Source organism: Corvus hawaiiensis, chromosome 11 (genome assembly GCF_020740725.1).
Source record: "Corvus hawaiiensis isolate bCorHaw1 chromosome 11, bCorHaw1.pri.cur, whole genome shotgun sequence".
NCBI lineage: Eukaryota > Metazoa > Chordata > Aves > Passeriformes > Corvidae > Corvus > Corvus hawaiiensis.
This window is the reverse complement of record NC_063223.1, coordinates 5,798,018-5,818,312: the sequence shown is the minus strand read 5'-3', so window position 1 is coordinate 5,818,312 and position 20,295 is coordinate 5,798,018. Positions and strand designations below refer to the sequence as shown.

At 42.7% G+C, this 20,295-nt stretch overlaps 1 protein-coding gene across 2 annotated transcripts in view; it reads right to left on the bottom strand.

Moving 5' to 3' along the window:
• Nucleotides 1–20,295, bottom strand: part of LOC125331426 (contactin-3-like) — a 96,589-nt gene that overhangs the window by 65,626 nt on the left and 10,668 nt on the right. For both annotated transcript variants that reach the window (XM_048315387.1, XM_048315386.1), the window contains one exon: nt 6,101–6,237. In XM_048315387.1, the coding sequence (XP_048171344.1) occupies nt 6,101–6,158 (58 nt within the window). In that variant the 5' untranslated portion in view covers nt 6,159–6,237. The remainder of the gene's footprint in view (nt 1–6,100; nt 6,238–20,295) is intronic.

Genomic DNA, 20,295 nt, shown 5'->3' with positions numbered 1-20,295 from the left:
GAAAAGCTAAAGGCTACTATTAACACATTTGCTGTTACACAAAAAAACTCAGAGGTTAATTACAGCACAAACACAGCTTTTATCCAAGGCACTGGCAGCCGCATATTTAAAATCACCAAAAATTAAAAACCTAAAGCATTCATTTTGAACATCATCATTAAAAACAACAACAAAAATCAGAACAGTTTCTACTGAAGAGCTTTTTTTTTTAAATACAAACTGAATTATTCTCAGTTCTGCTGTTTTCCTGAACATCTGCCAAATTATTCCAGCTTTAGATTTCAACCCAGTGTACCTTCCCTGTTTTTCAGCTGTCAGTCACAGCCTCTTTAATCTGATTTTTTTAACTCCCCAGTGTCCTGAGATTCCCAAGTAAAGGGCTGGAAGGGATGGAAGCCAACGGTCTTGCAACAACTTCCAGGACCTCACTTTTTCTGAAACTTTGACAGTGTTGGCCCACACTAAAGCCCAAAAGACACCTGAGGAGAGGCTCCTGCCCTGTCCTTGTCATGAGGCAGGCAGGCTTCATACTAAGGGAAATCAGGGAAAGCTGGGAATCTTCAGAAGTCACTTTTTCCAAGGTGTCTGGGACAAAAGGCCAAAGTAACGCAGCAAATAAGTACCCATAAACAAAATACCAAGCAATGATCTATCAACCAAGAAATTCAGCAAACAGAAGCCCTAAGGCACTGGAAGTTATCCCAACTCCTATTAAATAAATATTCAGCTTGTGGATTGGAGTAAATATTCCAGTAGGGATTACTATCCAATGTATCCAAGCCCTACAACCTTTTATAGGAAATATATTGGAATTACTTGCTCTATTGTATTGCACTTTAAACTGCAGTAGGCAGAAGAACAAATGTAAGTAAGTACAAATGTACAGCCTTCATGCTCAGTAACATTTGCAGTAACAAAATTTTATTGCAGATAAACCGCTTGGAAATTCCTTCTTGGTAATTTATGTAAAAATCAGAATTGCCACTAGCCAAAATTTCTCCATTCAAATGCCATCAAACCTGCAATAAGCTTAATTAATGAAGATAAAGGCAGCATTTGTCTTGTTGAAATGAAGCATTAATTGTCTGAAGGTGAGGATTCAGCTTTAAGGTTAGACAGTATCTGCAGCACAAGGGAGCTGCTTTTCAAGAGGAGCTTGAAAGATAAAGCAGAAAGCAAGGAGACTCTTCAAAAGCTATCAAAGGTCTCTCTCCAAAACGAATACGAGTATCACAGCATTTTCTGCACCTATGGAATTAAACATTGTACCTGATAAGAGCATGCACACCATGGACATCCAGACTCCTGGAAATCCATGAACTTGGAGAAAGGCTGGGATGTCAATGAAGGTCTTTTCATGGGCTTTGGACTGCCCCATGTTTATATTTAGCTAACCAGAGAACAGGTCCTCATGGAGGAGACTGTTTTTCCCCCCCCTCACCTAATTCCAAGTGAATAGATTAAAACTGTGGTCACCTTCTCACTCATGAGTGCCCAAAGCTGCTGCAGGAGGACTGAAAGAGCTGCAGAGGAAGGCAAGATTTACCCTGGGACACAGCAAGAGGTGAAGCTGGGTCTGCACTAAGCTCCCACCATCTGTCAGCTCTCAGCCCAAACACACCCACAGCAGGACGAATTCCTCCCTTCCTGAGCCTGGACACTGAGCTGTGTCCTGTGAGCTGTGTCCATCCCAATGGAGTTGGCTCGGGATTACATCGGGGTTCAGTGCAAAGGGAAATCGAATACGGTGTCCTTCCATATTTACAGCACCCATTTTGCTCCCTCTTACCAGGTCCTGAAGCTCCAGACAGGAATTGCTACTCCAGTTCCCCAAAGGACCAAGTGCCATCAGGGCACTCAGGAGGGGTGAAGGCCCTACAACAATCAGAAGCTGCCAGAAGTTACATCTGGAATTAATCCATCACTTCACCACAGCTCACAGAGGAGTTCTACCCTTGCACCGCTCCTGTTGTTTTGCATGCTTTCCTCATTTTTATCTTTGAAGTTGCTCTTCAGAGTAATTTAAACATAATAACGCTGAAGTGTGTTTTGAAATTCCTCTCCTCATAAGGCAGACATTTTGAAACTCCATATATATATATATATTTATATATTTAATGCTCAATAATCACCTTTTTACTCCCCAAGGTAACTGGGCACCAAACACTTCAGAAACAAAGCAGAAACTCTTAAGACCGGTTTCTCATTTTGTAACTAACTCAACCCAAATTTTCTGCCTATGCCAGGAGTCCTGGTAGTGTTGCACAAGCTGTCCCAGCTAAACAATTCTGACAGTCACTATTGGCATAGCTGCACTTGAACATGATGGCTGGACATGTATAATGCACAAAAAGGAGATTACTATTAATATGCAAAAGCATTATGCATCAAGAGCCAGGCTGGCTCAGTCTGAAGGCTGGAACTCTTAATGAAAACTGAATTTGAACAAGAGTAGTAAATGATGCTATTTATTTTTTTCCTACAAATGGACTTTTAACCACACAGACACTCACCAAAGACTAAATCCGAAGAGGATATTTCTGCTTTCCTTGTGGCATGATTTAATCACAACAGCAGAGCAGTAAGAAAACAGAAGGTTTGTTTTCATGCTCTTTGGAAAATAAAGAAAGAATCATGCTTTCCAATTTCATAAGTCTCCTAAACTTGATACTAAAAAAGAGGAGAATTGTGAATCTGATACATGACATTACTGTGCCTGAGGGCTTAACAGTTTATTTCTGTATTAGACTGAGAAAATGAAATGAAAAAATGAAAATGAAAGCAATAAAACCACCTGAATTGACATAAAGAAATACATATAATATGATCTAGTTTTAAACTCAAGCGGACTACTGAATAAGGAATTAGAAGAAAAACCTCCCGATTGGCAAATTTTAGCATAAAGTGATAGAACAGGAACCAGGCTTCAATGTCCAACTAGTTTCTGTCTATCACACTGGTGCTTTGGCTGTGTTTTTTGTTTGTGGCTTTGTTGTTTTTTGGTTTGTTTTTTTTTTTTGGCCAAGGCTTGCAATGGCTGGAGGAAAAAAATTTAATAGTTATTTTTGTTTTCCATATTTAAATAAAGTGCAGCAAAGACAGTGCTAGGATACACTGTTTGTGGTGGCAAGGAGTCAGAATTTTAGGACCTGGACATGATGTTTGAAATGTGCCTTTTCATCTCCTGAAGGAGAAAAATTTTATACATTCACACAGAGTCCTCCTTGTTTCAATTCTTTGAACTCTCTCTTTATTCACAGCTTTCCTTCCCCTTCAACCATCCTCCAAAAGTTGTTTTTCCTATTAATTCTCAGGAGAACCTTTGAAACCACACCTTCCTGGGGAGGAGACAGTGGTTGGTTTTAGCAGCAGCAAACAGCAGAGCATTATGAGCAAGTGAAGAAAGCGGTGCCTGTGCTCGGCAGGGCTGGAGCAGCCCAGGCACTGCACTTTGTGCCAGCTGGGGCTCCCCAGGAGCCTTCTCCTCCTCTCCAGTGGAGCAGGAGAACGAAGCCAAAATTTCCAAGAGTGGTCAGAAAATGCAGCTGCCTCACAAACAGCAGGGAGGTTTTTACACACTCATCTGATGGGGCTTCACCTCGGTTTTCTCAGATGTTCACTGGATTCATCCTCACACATCCCAGTCAGGAATTGCCACCCCCCTTCCCCAAAGGACCAAGTGCCATCAGGGCACTCAGGAGGGGTGAAGGCCCTACAAGAATCAGAAGCTGCCAGAAGTTACACCTGGAATTAATCCATCACTTCACCACAGCTTAGTTTGGCACCTTCACTGCTGATGTTGTTTTGCATATTTTACTCATTTTTATCTTTGAAGTTGCTCTTCAGAGTAATTTAAACATAATAATGCTAAAGTGTGTGTTTTGAAGTTCCTCTCCTAACAAGGCAGACATTTTGAAACCCCACATATGTATATTTAATGCTCAGTAATCACCTTTTTGCTCTCCAAGGTAAATGGACAAAAAGACCATGGGATCATTAGTCATACATATGTAATCATACCTCAGCAAACAAAAACCCAAGGGCCACTGGTTTTGTTCATTAGATCCCCCCACATTCCCCTCTTTGATGAACTACGAAGATTCACATCAGATAAAGGAAAAGCAATTCAATATAGGACACTGCAATAAGGGGCCTGGTTTGAAATACATTATCTGCAAAGACAGAGAATGTCAGGGTTTATAAGCCAAGATCAGCATCATCTCCTTTTCTGCAGCTATGATGTTATTTCATAACACTGAACTGCAGACAGGTCTTACAAGAACTGTCTTTTTGCTTATAGGCAAAGCACAAGAAAAATGGTTTTCTATGGGGAAGCAGAATACCTGCTGATCTATCTTAATAAGAGGTTAAAATAACATTCTCCAAACGGTTTGACAACTTGTTTTTACATTTACAGCGTGCTCTTACTAAAATCTGTTTTGAAATCAATTCAGCTCCAGGATTCCCCAGTGGATTTTAGCAGCCTGCTGTTCCAAAGGTCCACTAAAGATATTCATGCAATTGAAGCAAACAGGTGATGTTAGCATTGAACACATGCCCAGGCTCCAAATATTAGATTTTTATGTCAGGATTGAGCCCTTCTGCAGAGCGTTGAGGGTCAGGCAGCTGGAAAAGCTCAGCCCCTGCTGTTCAGAAAATTGCATCTGGTTCCAACTCTCTCTCTGCAAGTGCTGACTGGGACTCTACACAGCATCCCCAGTGACAGCAATTCAACCACACTAAATCAGGGCTGTACCTCCATGGTGGGTGCTTCAAGGCTCCTGAGCAGTCCTGCCCCACCACACCAGCTTTTGGAAATAGGAAAGAGAGCTTTTCACTTCACTTCTTGCTGGTCCTCCAATCTACCAACTCCCCATGGCCACTAAACTGACACTTGGCAAGCACCCAGCTGCAGGGAGTGACCTGAAACAGGTGCAAAGAAGGGCTGGCAGGATGGACACAGATTGGTTTAACAATGTCACTTCCCTTTCTTTAAAGTTCTTGACTAAGCCAAAAGCAAATCCCAGCCTTCTGAGTCTCCATTAAAAGCTAAAGCCATCTACCTTGGAGCTGCGTGCAGGATTCCAACCCTCCTGAGGACAGCCAGGACACAAGCACTGGTCATGGGAGGAAGGAGATGGAAGGAGAGGCTGGCACAGCACAGGATCAGGAGGGAATCACAGCCAGGGAACTGCCCAGGGCAGCCGCAGCATTTCCCTCCATCCCCCCCTGCAGTGGAGTTCTTGGAAAGCAAACTCTTCTATCCACAGCAGACCCTGGGGATAAACCATTTGGTTTTCATGCTTCAGCTGAAGTACAGGCACTGCCCTCCTCCCCATTCTGAGGAGGATGCACAGGGCGGATTTGGGCACCACCCTGCTCTTGGCAGGCCTGGCAATGCCAAGGGGCACAGAATTCACCAGAGCCAAGCGCTGAGGACAGGACAGGAGCCTCTCCCCTCCCCTCACACACCTGGCATCACTGGGGATGCTGCAGCAGAACAAGCTGAGCACAGAGATCACCAAGGAAAGGCAGAGACTTGTGCTCCTGTGAGCGAGCACTGAGCTCGATCAGGTGAAGAAAAATGACTCTGCAGAGCTGATGTGGCAGCAGAGAGGAGACCTCAACAGCAGCTCCAAACACTGAGAGCTGTCTGGCACAGCAAGAAAAGCAACCCTCTGCACCAATTCAGCAATGACACAGTGCTGCTCCTCAGGCACAGACCCCATTCTAAAGCAGAGTTTTGAGAAAAGCTGCAGCAATCAGCCTCAGCAAGAATCTGAAGTGTCCAGTTAAAGACAAACACGTATTGCAGCTCTTCAATCAGCACATCTACAGTGCACTGCTACCAAGAGCATCCTTCATGCATTCAAGTATTTTCTGCTTGCTTGGAAGGCACATCCCTGCGTAGCAAAGGTTCTTTTAATTCACTCTCTTCTAATATCTTGCATTATTTAACACATCTATTGTATGCTTTGTTTCTAAACTCTACAGAACTTCCGCATTTCAAAGCCTCTGGGTTCTCCTCCTCAAGTGCAGTTGAAATTGTGAATCTGGGAACTTATGCACAGTTCTAAAAGAAGTCAGAGATTATTGTTACCTGCAAGGCAGCCAACAAATGACACCAGGATCAGCTGCTTCCACAGCAGCAGCAGCATCTTCAGTTGCCTGATTTCAGGAGTTCTGGGTGTCTCAGGGGAACGGTGTGTTTAAGTCTTTCAGGTGGCAAGGTTTAACCTGTTAAAAGAACAGACATAAAACTGAATCCCTTGACGGTCCTTAAGAACTGGCTTCCTTGTTAATGCACTTTTAAATAAATACAAAGCTGACAGATCCTTTCATGTTCCTCTTTTTAACAGGACTTAATCCCCAACAGAAGGGTGCACTCATATTTCACATTTTTTCATGTATGTAAGGTGCTGGAAATTTTATTCTCCAGCAGGAGCAGAGCTGACAGGTAAGTTGATTTTGCAGTTCCCACTTCCCACCAAGCTCCAGCACTGATTTATTTGTGAGATACAGTGGATTTAAGGGAAGAGAGTGCATGAGGTGCAGCCATACACAGTTCAGCAGCTGAACACATCTGTGAGGAACAGCTTGTGCTGCACTTGCCTTGTCCAAACCATGCTGGCAACAACACAAACCAGGAACTGATTTGTACATGTACAAGCCATGTACAACCCATCCTTTTTTTGATGCACTTGAGTGTGATGTGCTCACTGATGGCTTTTTTAGTTTTTAATTCCTCTCTGGACTTCTGCACCAGGTGCAATGACAAGCAATAAACCCATTTACTGCCACTTCTACCTTTGTCACTGGCCAGGTGATAAACCCTGTGCCAAGGCCTACTAACCTGGGTATGACATTATTTTAGTCGTATTTTTTCCCTAAAGAAGCTTCACAATACTTTTTCTTTAGCTGTAGGACAACTGTGGTCTTCTTATTTTCCAGATGCCACTTCCACAGCATCCTCTTTCTTCAGAGGAAGGGGAGATAAGCAGGACACAGCTCAGACTAAATGATTCCCTCTGGAATAAGCCTACAGATCAGTGCACAGCAACATTAAGGTCAAGAAAGCAGCTATTCATTCTGAGGAGCCAAATCTGAGCTCTCTGAACTTGATGTTTCCATGTGAACTGCCTTTTTTTTTTTTTTTTTAACATTAGAATTAAGGGTTTAATATTGCTGTAGATCGAGTGTTTGAATTTCCAGCTAAGCTCCCCAGAAAACGAATTCAAACAGAGTGTGTCTCTGATATATCCCCAGCCTGCGATTTGCTAGGAGAATTTACTCTCCTCCAAAACACATCACCCTTCGCCACAAGAAGATTATTTTTTCCTCATCCTGCTATCCCTGGCTCACGTGGGACCCACTGTCACATCCACACAGTGCTGGCAGTGGCATCCTCTCCCTCGTAACATTGAGGTTCCTGCTTTCCCATTTTTCCCACGTGCTTCTAAACCAGAAAATAAGCAAATCCAACCCCTCACATCTCTATCAAGTAATAGCTATTGATCCCCCAGCAGGAACCTGCTGCCAGCAAAGCTGGCACAGAGGAAGGCTCACTGCAGGGATACAGCAATTCTCAGGCACCTAAAATGGGAAGGGGAATATCCCACCCCAGGGCACAACAGTTTTAGGAGCCTCACCCAGTTCTCACAGATCTCAGATCGAAAAATGTTCGTGATATGCAACTAAAATGTTACTGGCTTCCAAAAGGAGCGATGGAAGTACAAGAAATTCTGTTAATTTTGCATGTTAAAAACCCCAAAACAGTGCTTTGGCAACAGTGTAATTCTTCACAGAATCACAGAATATCCTGAGTTGGAATGGACCCACAAAGATTGTAAGTCCAACCCTTAGCCCTGCGCAGGACACCCCGAGGGTCACACCCCGTGCCGGAGAGCATTGTCCGAACTTTTCCTTGAGCCAGAAAAAAAAAGTCAAGTCTCACCAAGCCGGGGAGGAACCTGTTCTGCAGCAGATCTCCAGTTCTAGAGAACTTTAATTTTCTCGTTTTCTGTTTAGTTTTTGGTTTTGCTTTTTTTCCCTTGGCAAAGCAAACCCAAAGAAACCCAAAACCAGCAGAACAAAACCAAACCAAACCAACAAAAAAAAAAAAAACAAAACAAAACAAAAAAAAAAAAAAAAAACAAAAAAAAAAAAAAAAAAACAAAAAAAAACAAAAAAAAAACAAACAAAAAAAAAAAAAACAAAAAAAAAAAACCACAAAAAAGGCAAACCAAAACAACCAAAAATAAACCAAACAACAAAAAAACTTCTTGTTGAAGCTGAAAACTTGGGAGTTGGCCATTCCTCTCCCTGTGTTTCCAAGGGGCACCTGCACAGCCTTCCCAAAGAAAGGCCACCCACAGACAGCCAGAGGCAGGTCCCAGACACTCCAGCTTGGGGCTGCAGAGCTGAATCCTGCTGGAGCACCACCACCACCATCCCAGCCCATGGAATCCAGGGATCCCACAGCTGCAGCGTTTGCCCAGAGCAGCCAGAAGGGCAGGAAGGGGAGAGGGGAGGAGGTGAAGCAGGAATACCAAACTAGGTCACTCTTGTGTGTCAGCTTTCTTGCAGTCTTGCAAGGGGAAAAAAAAAATAAAATATGGAGAAGCTAAATTAATTTGGTTTTGTTCTCTAAGTGCTCTGGGCAAAGCAGAACATAACAGATCCATTTCAGGCCAGACAAAAACTGCTTTGGTAGAAGCTAAAAAAAAAAAAAAAAAAAAAGAACAGGAAAGCTTTGTGAGTATAAAATCATAAAAATACATCCCCAACCTCTGGCTGCATTGTATCTTAATAAATTTTAATACCTAAAGAGAAAACAGTAGCCACCAGCTAACCTTGTAAGATTTAAATTACTTTAAACACTTCATTTTCCCTGCGTTCTGTGAGGTTTTGCTACCCTAGGATCTATTCCTGAATACCCCTGTTTCATTTTAAAAGCATCACACTTAGGAGTGCTCAAATTTACAGCTCTGAGCCAGATAAATGTACCCTTACAATCAGTAATATCCGTTCTTTAAAAGATGCAAACCCAGATGTAGACCCAAAGTATGAACTCACTGAAGCTTCTCCTCAGTTCACTGCTTCCCCACAAAGGAAACAACCCCAAAGCAGTTTTCCTCTGCAGAGAGGTACATGAAGGGCTATGAAGCAGAGCTGCCCCTGGCCAAGTTGGTGGGCTCAGGCTGTTCATAGGCCCTTGGTCAATGCTTGCCACTGCAGAAAGCTTCTGGCTTGGAAACTGCTCCAAAAAAACCAAAAAAAAAAATCAAATATTGAACACCACAGCAGCTCAGCTCCACTGTGACCTTTTCCTTCTTATTGCAAGGATCTGAAAGTTAGATCCTCTTCAGAGGTTAAAAACCCCAAAACATCACATTGGAAAGGCTGCAGTGAGTTGCCTTTTATAATATACATATGCCAATTATTTCTCCTGTGGAAATAACCTGCATCAGAGAAATCCACTGCCAGTGCAGGGATCCAAACCCAAGGACAACACCGAGCCTCTCTGTCACCTTCACAGCTCTGACATAACCCCAGGTGATTTTCAGGTCCCAGCCCTTTGCCTCTGGCTTTTGTTTCCAAAATGTCCCAGCTTACAAATTAATTTTTAATTTAATATTAAAATATTAATATTAAAATATGAATTATAATAAAATGACTCAATGTTAAAAGTCAATTTATGTCCCCCTTTACTCTGTAAAGTAAAGCAAAGGGGCAGATCCACAGCACCACTTGGGGGCTTTTGGAAATAAAAGGACCTAAACTGGTTCCCCCAAAATTCAGCACTTTGTACATAAAGGCCAGAAAGAATAAAGAAAAACAGCACCTGCTGTGGTTGGAAAAGATTTTAAAGAAACAAAGTAATAGCCAGAGAATACGCAGAAAGAAATAGAAATCTACTTTTTAAATCAGAAAGCTTCCTATTACTAGGTAGTGCTCTGTTTTCAGAGGCCAAAGTTATTTCAAGGCAGTAAAAAAGCAAAGCTGTGAAGTGGTGCAAAAAAACCAGGAAAAATGAACAGATTTCATTTCTTTATTATATATTTATTTAACTTTTCTCTGAAAGTCAATTCTCATGAGTTGCTCCAACAATTTTTTTGAAGGAAACAACCAGTTATCCAGAAGAAAAAAACCCCAAACCAATTACCAGACAAACAAATTTAAGTAGGATGGGAGCACAGACAAAAAAAAAAAAATTCAGCTTCCTTTCCCTTCCTACAAAATTAGCCTTCCACGACCTATGAACTGTCAGATCATGTAACATGGCAAGTGATGTCTGAAAGAAATAAAACAAGGAATGTCTGAAAGAAATAAAAAGTTTGGGAAAGGTTCAAGAGTCAGTAATTTCATTCAGTGACCTTAATTCTTACTATGCAGAGTCAAACATAAAAAGCAGCAGTTCCCTAGAGGTGGGATTTTTATTTCTATATATAGAACTGGAACTTGTCAGAGCTGGCTGGCAAGTTCATTTTAAACTTGGAGTTTGAGGTGGAGGAATTTGTGGAGTCATCGAGTGTAAATTAATCAGAAATTCCTGGAACTCAGGAGAGCTATGGAGACCCAGAACTTATTTTTCTGTCTCGATCACAAACTACAGCACAGAAAATCAAGTGATGTCCTGACACTAGAGGTCAGCAGATCTTTGCTAAGGGAGGGAATTATTAAAATCTCATAAAATCATGGAATGATTTGGGTTGGAAGAGATCTTAAAGCCCATCCAGTGCCACCCCTGCCATGGGCAGGGACACCTTCCACTGTCCCAGGCTGCTCCAAGCCCCAATGTCCATCCTGACCTTGGACACTTCCAAGGCAGCCCCAGCTTCTCTGGGCACCCTGTGCCAGGGCTTCATCTGGATAAATCATGAGATTTACATCCTGGTTAATGGTACAGTCATCTCCACATGGCAGCATGAAAAGATGAGGTGCTGAACACTCCACAAGCTCAAATAGCCCATTTTATTTTTTAGGGAGGGAGGGAGCAATACCCACTTCTGATTTCCCTCAAAATGAAATCAGCAGTTGTGCAAAATCCCCCAATCCACTTGGTTTCAATGAGGAAAGAGATGAACAGTTCAATCTTCCCCATCACTGAACCAAGCCTCTGCCTCCTACAGTCCAAACCTGAAAGGCACCAGTGCCATGATGAAAATATTCCAGCCTTGCATGGAAACTCCACACTTCCCTCTCCGTGTTCAATAAAAAAAAGATTAGAAAAATGTCACAAACACAGGCTTTTGAAAATCCAAAAGAAAAATAACTAAAGCCCTGTGGTAGTTCTCCATTTGCACCTGATTTATCAGGCCACTCTTTTCCCTAATACCAGGTAATCTCCACATTTTGCTGCAATACCAACACAGCCCAGTTTACCTGGATCTGTGTTGAGATAAATCCAACTCAAAAGTGCTGGAAGTATCTGCAAATATCCAGGCAAGGCTAGGCTTGTCCAATGCCAGAGCTGACCACTAATTATTAAAATCAAACTGGTATTTGTTATTTGTTGCACTGAAGCAGAGATGGTGCCAGTTTAAGAAGAGAATTTAGAAGGGATTTTTGTCAGTTGAAGGAGAGAGTTAATTCAGTTTGACATCATATACCAAGCAGGTCTAGAGAGTAAAATATCAGAGTAATCTCATGTTAGAGATTAGAAAGGCTTTGGGAAACAAAACACAGAGGCAGTATTGACCAGCACAGAGGCAGCAATGGCAGCACACTTTGGAAAGGAACACGAATGCATCTACTACACCTGAAAGGCAGTCAATAAAAAAGGATTGACCAGTTAAAAGCTACAGCAGCAAGACAAAGGACAGAGTTAAAAAACCTGCTAAGCAATGCTGGGGCTTGTTCCTAAGATAAGTTTAAAATGGTGCTCCAAGGAAAAATGTGATTGCTCCAACTCCTTTGGGATCTCATTAGATCCTGGCTCCATGGCAGCACCACTCATTAGGAAGCTGCTTCCCAGGTAGCCCCTGTGAGGTGCCTGTGGCTCTTCGTCAGCCTCCTGTCCCTGCAGGGGCACTGACAGGAGACAAATCCTCCTGACCCAGCTGGGCTGCGAGCACAAAAACCAGCAAGGAACTTTCACAGAAACTTCTCCATTCCCAAGCACTGAGCAGGATTAAAGTTCTCTCCAGTGTGCCATTAGCAGAGGCCTAGTTAAAAGCATCATTTTATACAAAATTAATTTACAACAGCTTAATATGGAAGAAGCAGCAACTGTTCTGTGGAGAGTTTTATTACAGCTTCTCCTGTCTGGCTGCATCTGTCGACTCTCAGCCATGGTCCCCTGCCTGCCCAGCCCATCCATCCTCTGCACTTGATCCAAACCTCCCTGGAACATGGATCACACAGGTGGTTCTGCTCTGCAGAACATCCTCCCTGGCCCTGCACTTATTTCAGTCCCTCCTTCTCCCACTGCAGCAAAGAATATTTGTAGTGACTGAATGCCCAGTCTCTCCACATTCTCATCTCTCCACTCTGGGTGTCACAGAGCATCTCTGCTTTTTGTGTCTCATTCCTCACGACATTCCAACCCCTGAACCCACCAGCAGGGTTTTCTGAACTCTGTATCTGCAGTTCTGCCATCTCAGAGCTACAACCACTAAAAAACCTTTAGCTCAGCTTAGCCTGATGCCTTTTCCTGGTCTTAAAATCAAGAGTCATACACGGTTAGAAGGGGAAAAGGGATTTTACCTTGGTATTTATTTTAAGGATCCTTAGGTGCACACGTCCAGTCACATGCATCGAAATGCACACCGCAAAATGCCCACCCCAAAAGATCTGGTACAACATTATAGGTGTTACTAATTAGCACATCTATCAAAGATTCCCCAATGAGAGGCTCGAGTGAGCCCCCCCTCCCCAAGGAGCCTTCCCCTGGATGGTTCTATCTTAGTTTACAGAATGTGCTCTGGAGGGGACTTTGGGGTCTGGGGCACACTGATCCCCAGCTACGAAGCTTCTAAAATGTTTTGTCTCTTAGCTTGACAAACAAGTCCAAGAATGTAAGGGAAAAAGCACTAAGAATATAGAAGTTGTAAAAAAGGTATAACAGGGGTATAAAAGAAAAGGCAAAAAATCTTCATGGCATCAAGCCTATATCCAGAGAGTTATTCCATCTCAACAAAAGCATCATAGTTGCAAAGAGAAAATAACCGAGGAATGACGTTTATCTTAAAGTCCTCAGCAATCCTGCTCTCTTTTAAGACCATCACCTTCCACAACTCTGTGCATCAACCACTTGAGAGCCTCTTTACATCTTGCCAGAGGTTTTTACTTTCCAACACCTGTGGAGACAGCTCAGCTCAATCAATCCTGGGATGCCCATGGGAACACTTCACAAAGAACCAGCTCTGCATTCTTCCCGAAGTTTACTGGGAAATGTTTACCAGACTCTCTTGAAACTATCACCATGTAATCAGTCATGAGACACAATTTAAAATTAGTAAGTCTTTGAAGCAACAGCAACTCCACATCCAACATTCACTAAAAGGCCAATTCCCACCACAGTGACTCAAATCCTGTGACATGTTTAGTTCCTGCCACTGGAAACCGTTTTTGGTGTTGGTGCACTGAAGGTGTTCCACTGACAGAGCAGGTTAATTTTTCAAATTCAAAATGCAGCTATTAAATTAAATCAAATCAGAATCATATTGCCCTTTTCTACATTACTTAGTGAAACATCCACACATCGAATTTCTGTGGAAATCTGCCTTGTCTCATCTGCACACAGACTTTGCGTGGCCTGGTTAACACCAAAGTCACTGCCAGGCTCCAAGCAAAACCTTCATGCAGTGCCAAAACTGTACTTCCCAAACATACAGGAGAGAAGGATGTTAAAAACCAAATACTTTCAGGCTGCCGTGTCTTGGGAAGAATTCTTCACCTGTGGTAACCCAGAATTCTGTGTATTTAGCACAGAGAAAAGTTTGAGATTCCCTGCAAGTGTTAATAACATTGAAAAGTAGATATTCCTATTCACCAGTCACTGCCAAAAGCCAACTTCAGCTGCTACTTTAAGTATTTCCATTTGTACAGATACATTTCTCTGTACCTCAGTATTATTAAATGCCTTCCCAACCCATGGTACATGACAGCTAAACAACCTCGTGCAATTAAACCCCTGCTGATTAACACAAGAATGTTAAAACTGCAATGCACCCTTGATGACACGACCTGTGCTCTGCCCACTAATTCCTTCTTTCTTGGAATTACAATATTTCAAGCCAATAATCAACTTGAAGAATTTTTTTTTTTTCCAGACCTATCACAAATCAAGTATTTCCTCTGTTATTTTCAGGCCCCTGTTCCTACAATTTGCATGCCTGAGGCTCTCCCCCTGTAACCTACCAACTCCAGACACCCTTTTGATAACACAGGTGGGTCATCACCTTCAACCAGGCTTTCCAAGACAGGTACTTTTAGAGGTCAGGAATTCTGTGAACCCACATGACAGCATGTCACAAATCACTTCAAAATAATGTAGGGCTTGAGAATTATGCGAAATAAATCAGAGCTGTTGGGGGGGAAAAAAAAAAATCAAATATGAAGTTGGGTGAACTCTGGCTTGTGCAGCCACAGTGGGGGGAAAGGGTGAGACCTGATTTATATTTCCATAAGAGGAATGACTCCAACATCTGCATTTGTGTTACAAACTCTCCTGGGCCGCCAGGACTCACTGCCAGGAGCACAGGAAGCCTTGAGATGGAGAAGCTGCTGCTGCCAAGTCAGTATTTAATCCGTGAAAAGAAGGGTGACCACTGGAATCAGAGTGGTTTGGGTTGGAAGGGATCTTAAAGCTCGTCCAGTGCCACCCCTGCCATGGGCAAGGACACCTTCCACTGTCCCAGGCTGCTCCAAGCCCCAATGTCCAGCCTGGCCTTGGGCACTGCCAGGGATCCAGGGGCAGCCCCAGCTGCTCTGGGCACCCTGTGCCAGGGCCTGCCCACCCTCACAGGGAACAATTCCTTCCCAATATCCCATCTAACCCTGCCCTCTGGCAGTGTGAAGCCATCCCCCTTGTCCTGTCACTCCATCCCTTGTCAATAGTCTCTCTCCATCTTTCTTGTAGCTCCTTCAGGAGCAAGGCCACAATGAGGTCACCCCAGAGCTTCTCCTCTCCAGGCTGAACAATCCCAGCTCTCCCAGCCTTTCCTTCCTCTCCATCCCTCTGCTCATCCTGGTGCCTCCTCTGGGCTCTCTCCAGCAGCTCCAGGTCCTCCCTGTGCTGGGCCCCAGGGCTGGGGCAGCTCTGCAGGTGGGGTCTCACCTGAGCACAGGGGCAGAATCCTCCCCTACCCTGCTGGGATCTGCCCAGGATATTTTATGATCCATTTCTCATTGCCATGTCCGGAGCCTTTCTCCACACACACAGTCCCTGGTGAGGCACCAATAACAGCATTTCTTTCAGAGCACTTTTGGTGCCATCCACTACAAATCACAACTTCAAAAGCCTCTTTCATCCTGCATGGTCGCCCCAATAAAAACTCATCCCTTTCCATTGCATACATAATTCCACTTTGATATTCCTTGCCAGAACAAAGTTGATCCGTGCCTCTCGCCGTGCCCCAGCCGGAATTAACATCCACGGCCCGCATGGATCGCTGCACGGAGCCCCAGGAATGCTGATCCATGCTGGCTGCCCTGGCTCCAAGGGTCACCTACAGCAATTTGTCAGCAGTTCCCTCTTCATCAAAAATTTAGAGGCTGCTGAATTTCCAACGATGCTACAGCCCACAGTAAAACCATCTACCTCAAACATTTCAGAATGTGCCGTTCTCCCTCATATCTCTACTCAAAATCACAGCATAGGACAGCAAGATCCTACCCCTCAGATGGGCTTCAAACCCCAGGAAGTGAAATTCAGGCAGATGCTGAACTGAAGCATCCAGGGAGCAAAGTGCCACAGTGTGACAACAGGCCAACAAGCACCTAAATGAACAGAACCAAAAAATCCAACACAAATCTGAAGCGTCTCCTCAACTCCCTCCCAACATGAAGATTTAAAACAAATTAAAAGTGAAACAACAAAAAAACCAACCACAGGCAGCCCATTATATGCCACAAACAGCAGTGCAGTCAATCCACTTAAAAAGTGCTGACAATATTACTCTTCAACTTAAAAGAATGTAAAACTCAACACAAAAATACTCTCCACATCCAAATGCACCAAAATTTACATCAGCAGCACCCTGTGTTTAACTTCTCCTAAGGAAGAAGTTACTTTGAATTTCAGAGCTCTCTATAACAAATATTATTGCTCTTAGTCCCAAAAATCCTCATCAAAATGAGCACTCCCGCCTGCCTGGTCCCTCTCACTACAGGAGAGACTCAGAAACTCAATCAGAGCAGACAGAAACAACATTTCCAACCCACTAAACCTCCCTCACACTGACAATTTAAACTGCAACATACGAGAAAAATCATTCTGCGCTGAATACCTTTAGAGCTGACAAATTAAAACAGTCAGTACACTTTAGGCTTGAAAAACCCAAGAGACTTTTGAGGTGAAACAGTAAAAGGTGTTGCTACCTACACATACATACACAGGTATTTACAGAGACATAAATATATATATGTATTTGTAGCAGTCTAATTATGTATAATAGACAACTGCAGAAAAATCTCTTCTTTCTCACCCTCTCTTTCCTCCTTCCAGGACTCATTAATGCTCAAGTGCCTACAAGAAAATGTATTCAATTTAAATGGTATTTTTGTCCTATGCCCAACTCAATACAGGAAGAAACCCCCATACACAACCACACCTTTAAAATACCCAATCCAGCCTTAAAACATGACCTGTGCATTGCACTAGGCAGGAATTTTCCAGAACAAGCAGTACAGTTACTTCTTTGTTTCCAGTGGAAATTAAATAATTCCTAACAGATGTGAGGATGAGAACCTGCACCTCTCCCACCCAAACGCCACCACGGCACTGGGGCTTCCCACAAAGGCCTGGTCTCAACCTGGCTTTTAAATGGAGAAAGGCTCTAAGATTGCAGATTTTAAACTCTTTAATAATGCATTTTAATGCAGACTTTTCTGGCCAATTTACTTGGAGCGAGACAGGACAGCCTTTCCCCGCTACCCTGCACAGGTCTGATGGCTGGGTTGGTTTTATTTGAGGTTTTTAACATTAGAGAGTCTAATCCATCAAAAACTCAAACAAATAAATGTATTACAGGACTCAAAGGCTGATGATTGTCCTCTACATGGCTCCTCTGGTACACTTACACATGGTGTGAATTTGGTATTTTATTATTACATTATACATTTGTTTCCTCTTGACCAATATCACTGAAACTTCCCAGACCAAACCTGACATAAAATTGATGCTCCAGCATCCCATTTGTTTACAGCCCAACATGCAACAGGTAAGGAGATGTTTTATCTCTCTGCAACCCCAAAAGAACAATTACTTCCCAAGAAGTAATAAACCAAGAGACAAAAATGGGATAGATGCTTCAAGTGGGGAAGCAAATAAGAGGAATACAGGTAAAAATGTGAAATTTACATTTTGTATACAGCTTCACTCAGCCTCTTCTTATTCTTTTCAAATATATATATATATATATAACCTGGGAATGGAGGAGCTTGATAGAAGTATTCACCAATTTCAGCAAGGAACTGAGCTTTGGGAGATATGGCCACAGGTACCCTTAATCTATCCTGTCTGTGATTATCTCCCTCCAAGTCACATGCAGGAAAATAATCCCCTACAGCACAGAGCACTGATGTGAAAGGAAAGAAAAGCTCAAAGTTACAGCTGAATGGTTAGAGCTGAACCCACTTCAGCACTTTTTTCCCCCCCTCTACTTCTTACTTGAGACCAAGGCAGCTTAATCTGCATTGATGTCTGTGAAGTTTCACTTGAAAAAGTTCTTCAGCCTGAGAGAGTTTCCTCTCCTATGAATAGCAGTAAAATGCTCAAATATTTTTATGGAAAAGTCTCTTTTCCTTTTTACAAAGGAAACTATGAGACATTGCCTGAAAACTTAAAATACTGCATTTCAGCCAAATTTCAAACCAGCAGCACAGATACTAATCAAAAAATGAGACTCTGAGAGAAAAACCACCCAGCCAGGAGGCAGAACAAAGCCCACTGGAGACCATGAGAAAACCATCAGAGATGTTCAGTGGATGAGTGTGGCTTGCACATGACAGGAGAGCAAGAGAATCAAACCACTTTATGGTTATTATGAATACCACAGAACACCATAATTTTTTAAAATTATTATTTTCATTTTAATGAACACTTCGCCACCTCTTTCCGCTCCTCACTTTCTCTCTGTTCGGCTCCCCACATCCCTGCTCCCCTTCATTAATCCACTTAATTCCAGCATCAGTTTAGATACATGTTTGCTTCATTAACTCACTGCTGGAGGAGGACAGTACCCAGATCCCTGGGATGGAAAGGAAAGGGAAGTTAATCTCAGTTTTGTGCAATCTCGATTTTCTAATTATTATTTGGGTATCTTTGTTCCTTGTATCTCCAGGACACCAAGTCTCAGCATAAGACCATAATTTGGAAAAAGCAGAAATTAAGAGGTTAAATTCCACTGAGTTTTCTTCCACTGACACTAAAAGATGAATGTTACAGTCTATCCCAAGATTAACGAATGCAAATATGGCTGATCCACCACAAGCAGTAAAGAAAGAACCAGATTTTTCAGCCAAACAACTGTGGAACATCTCTTTCATCCTCCCCACGTAATGAGGCCTCACTTTCAGGGAGAAAAAAACCCAACCAAGTATTTAAATTACTTAACAAGATCTCTTTAAATATCAGTACAAGGTTAGTTGCGATGCACTGGCTTTGCTGGGTAAGTTTGGTTTTAAAAAAAAAAAACCAAACCCAAAACCCAAACAAAAGTGGAAGGAGCAGAGAGCTGCACTGAGATAACATTCAGTGGTGATGAACCTAAGAGTATCTAAAGTACTAAAAAAAAAAAAAAAAAAAAATCAGTTTCTTGACTTAGGAACGAAATTCAAATTAGGAAATCTCTGTCTGACAAAGGCCTGAAAAACATGGAAGGAAAAGAAGATGGGCAGAGAGGTTAACTGGTTTGTAAAGTATTAAAGAGTAACAAGAGCCAAAAAGCCCTGGCAGGAAAACAAATGTGCAGAAAGGTGATGCAGAGAGCCCATGGAGGGGGATGGAGAAACGAACACAAATTTGATTTTTGAGGTTCAAGAGCTTTATTTCATAATAATAATAACAATGATGATGATATTCTTGTGAGGTTATTCATGGCACCAAAGCGAGTTTGAAGTCCATCTCCACAAAACCTACACTGCGAGCTTTACTAACCAAAAATCTCCACTTCCCAAATATCACTTTCCCTCAAAAGTAACAATTCTTTTGCACCATGTCTAACAGGAAAGCAGCAACAAGCCCCAGGCCTGAGAAGATGCTGTTTTTCTTTCAGATCTCCAAGGTTCACTTCATGTCTTAATGCACTCGGCATTGCGCTCACCATTAATCGCGTACTGCAGACCAAGAGAAAGTGCTTTTCCAGAAATGACCTCAAACTAAATTCATAATTCTTTAAAAACCAATAAACCCACTGAACCAGAGAGCTCAGCCCTTCTTCAGTGGGCTACAGGCACACAAAGCTGCTTTACTCCCTTTAGCAAGATCCACTACCACCTTGATTTAAAGCACAGAGCGAAAACTGTTTATATGGTTTAACAACAGTCCTGTGTTTTGAGCCAGGAAAGGAAGGAAGAGGCCAGAAGACACCAGAGGTCCTTTATAAACAGAGCCTAGAGATGTGCTACACAAATCCAATCCACCACTAAATCTGTATTTTTCTGTGCTGAAGCACAGTCCTACCTAATACTTCTTCCTAACCCCTCAGATCTAGGGCAGCATCCTTAACTCTTTCCAGATCCTCCCACAAAACTCCACATCCTCTGCATTTCATTTCTCTGGAGAGTCATCAGGAGGAAAGATCCTCTCTGAAGACTGGATATTTGTGTGTCAACACACCTACTGGATGGGTTCTTACCTTCCTCACAGGAAAAAGTTATCCTAAGCTGAACACAAAACTTGAGTAGTCACATCTGTTACACATGGCCCAAAAGATGATGCAGCTGCTAAAATATTTGGGACACCTCTGCATCCTTCACTGTACAGCAGAGTGAAGGTGAAAAGCTTTGTGCTGAAACAGAGCCTTAAAGAACACACTCTGCCTGGCTTGAAGTGGTGCCTTCAATGCAAAAACCAAGCATAAACATCCACGAAAAAACCTTGCACAAGAGTACTCAAAGCTGTGCCTG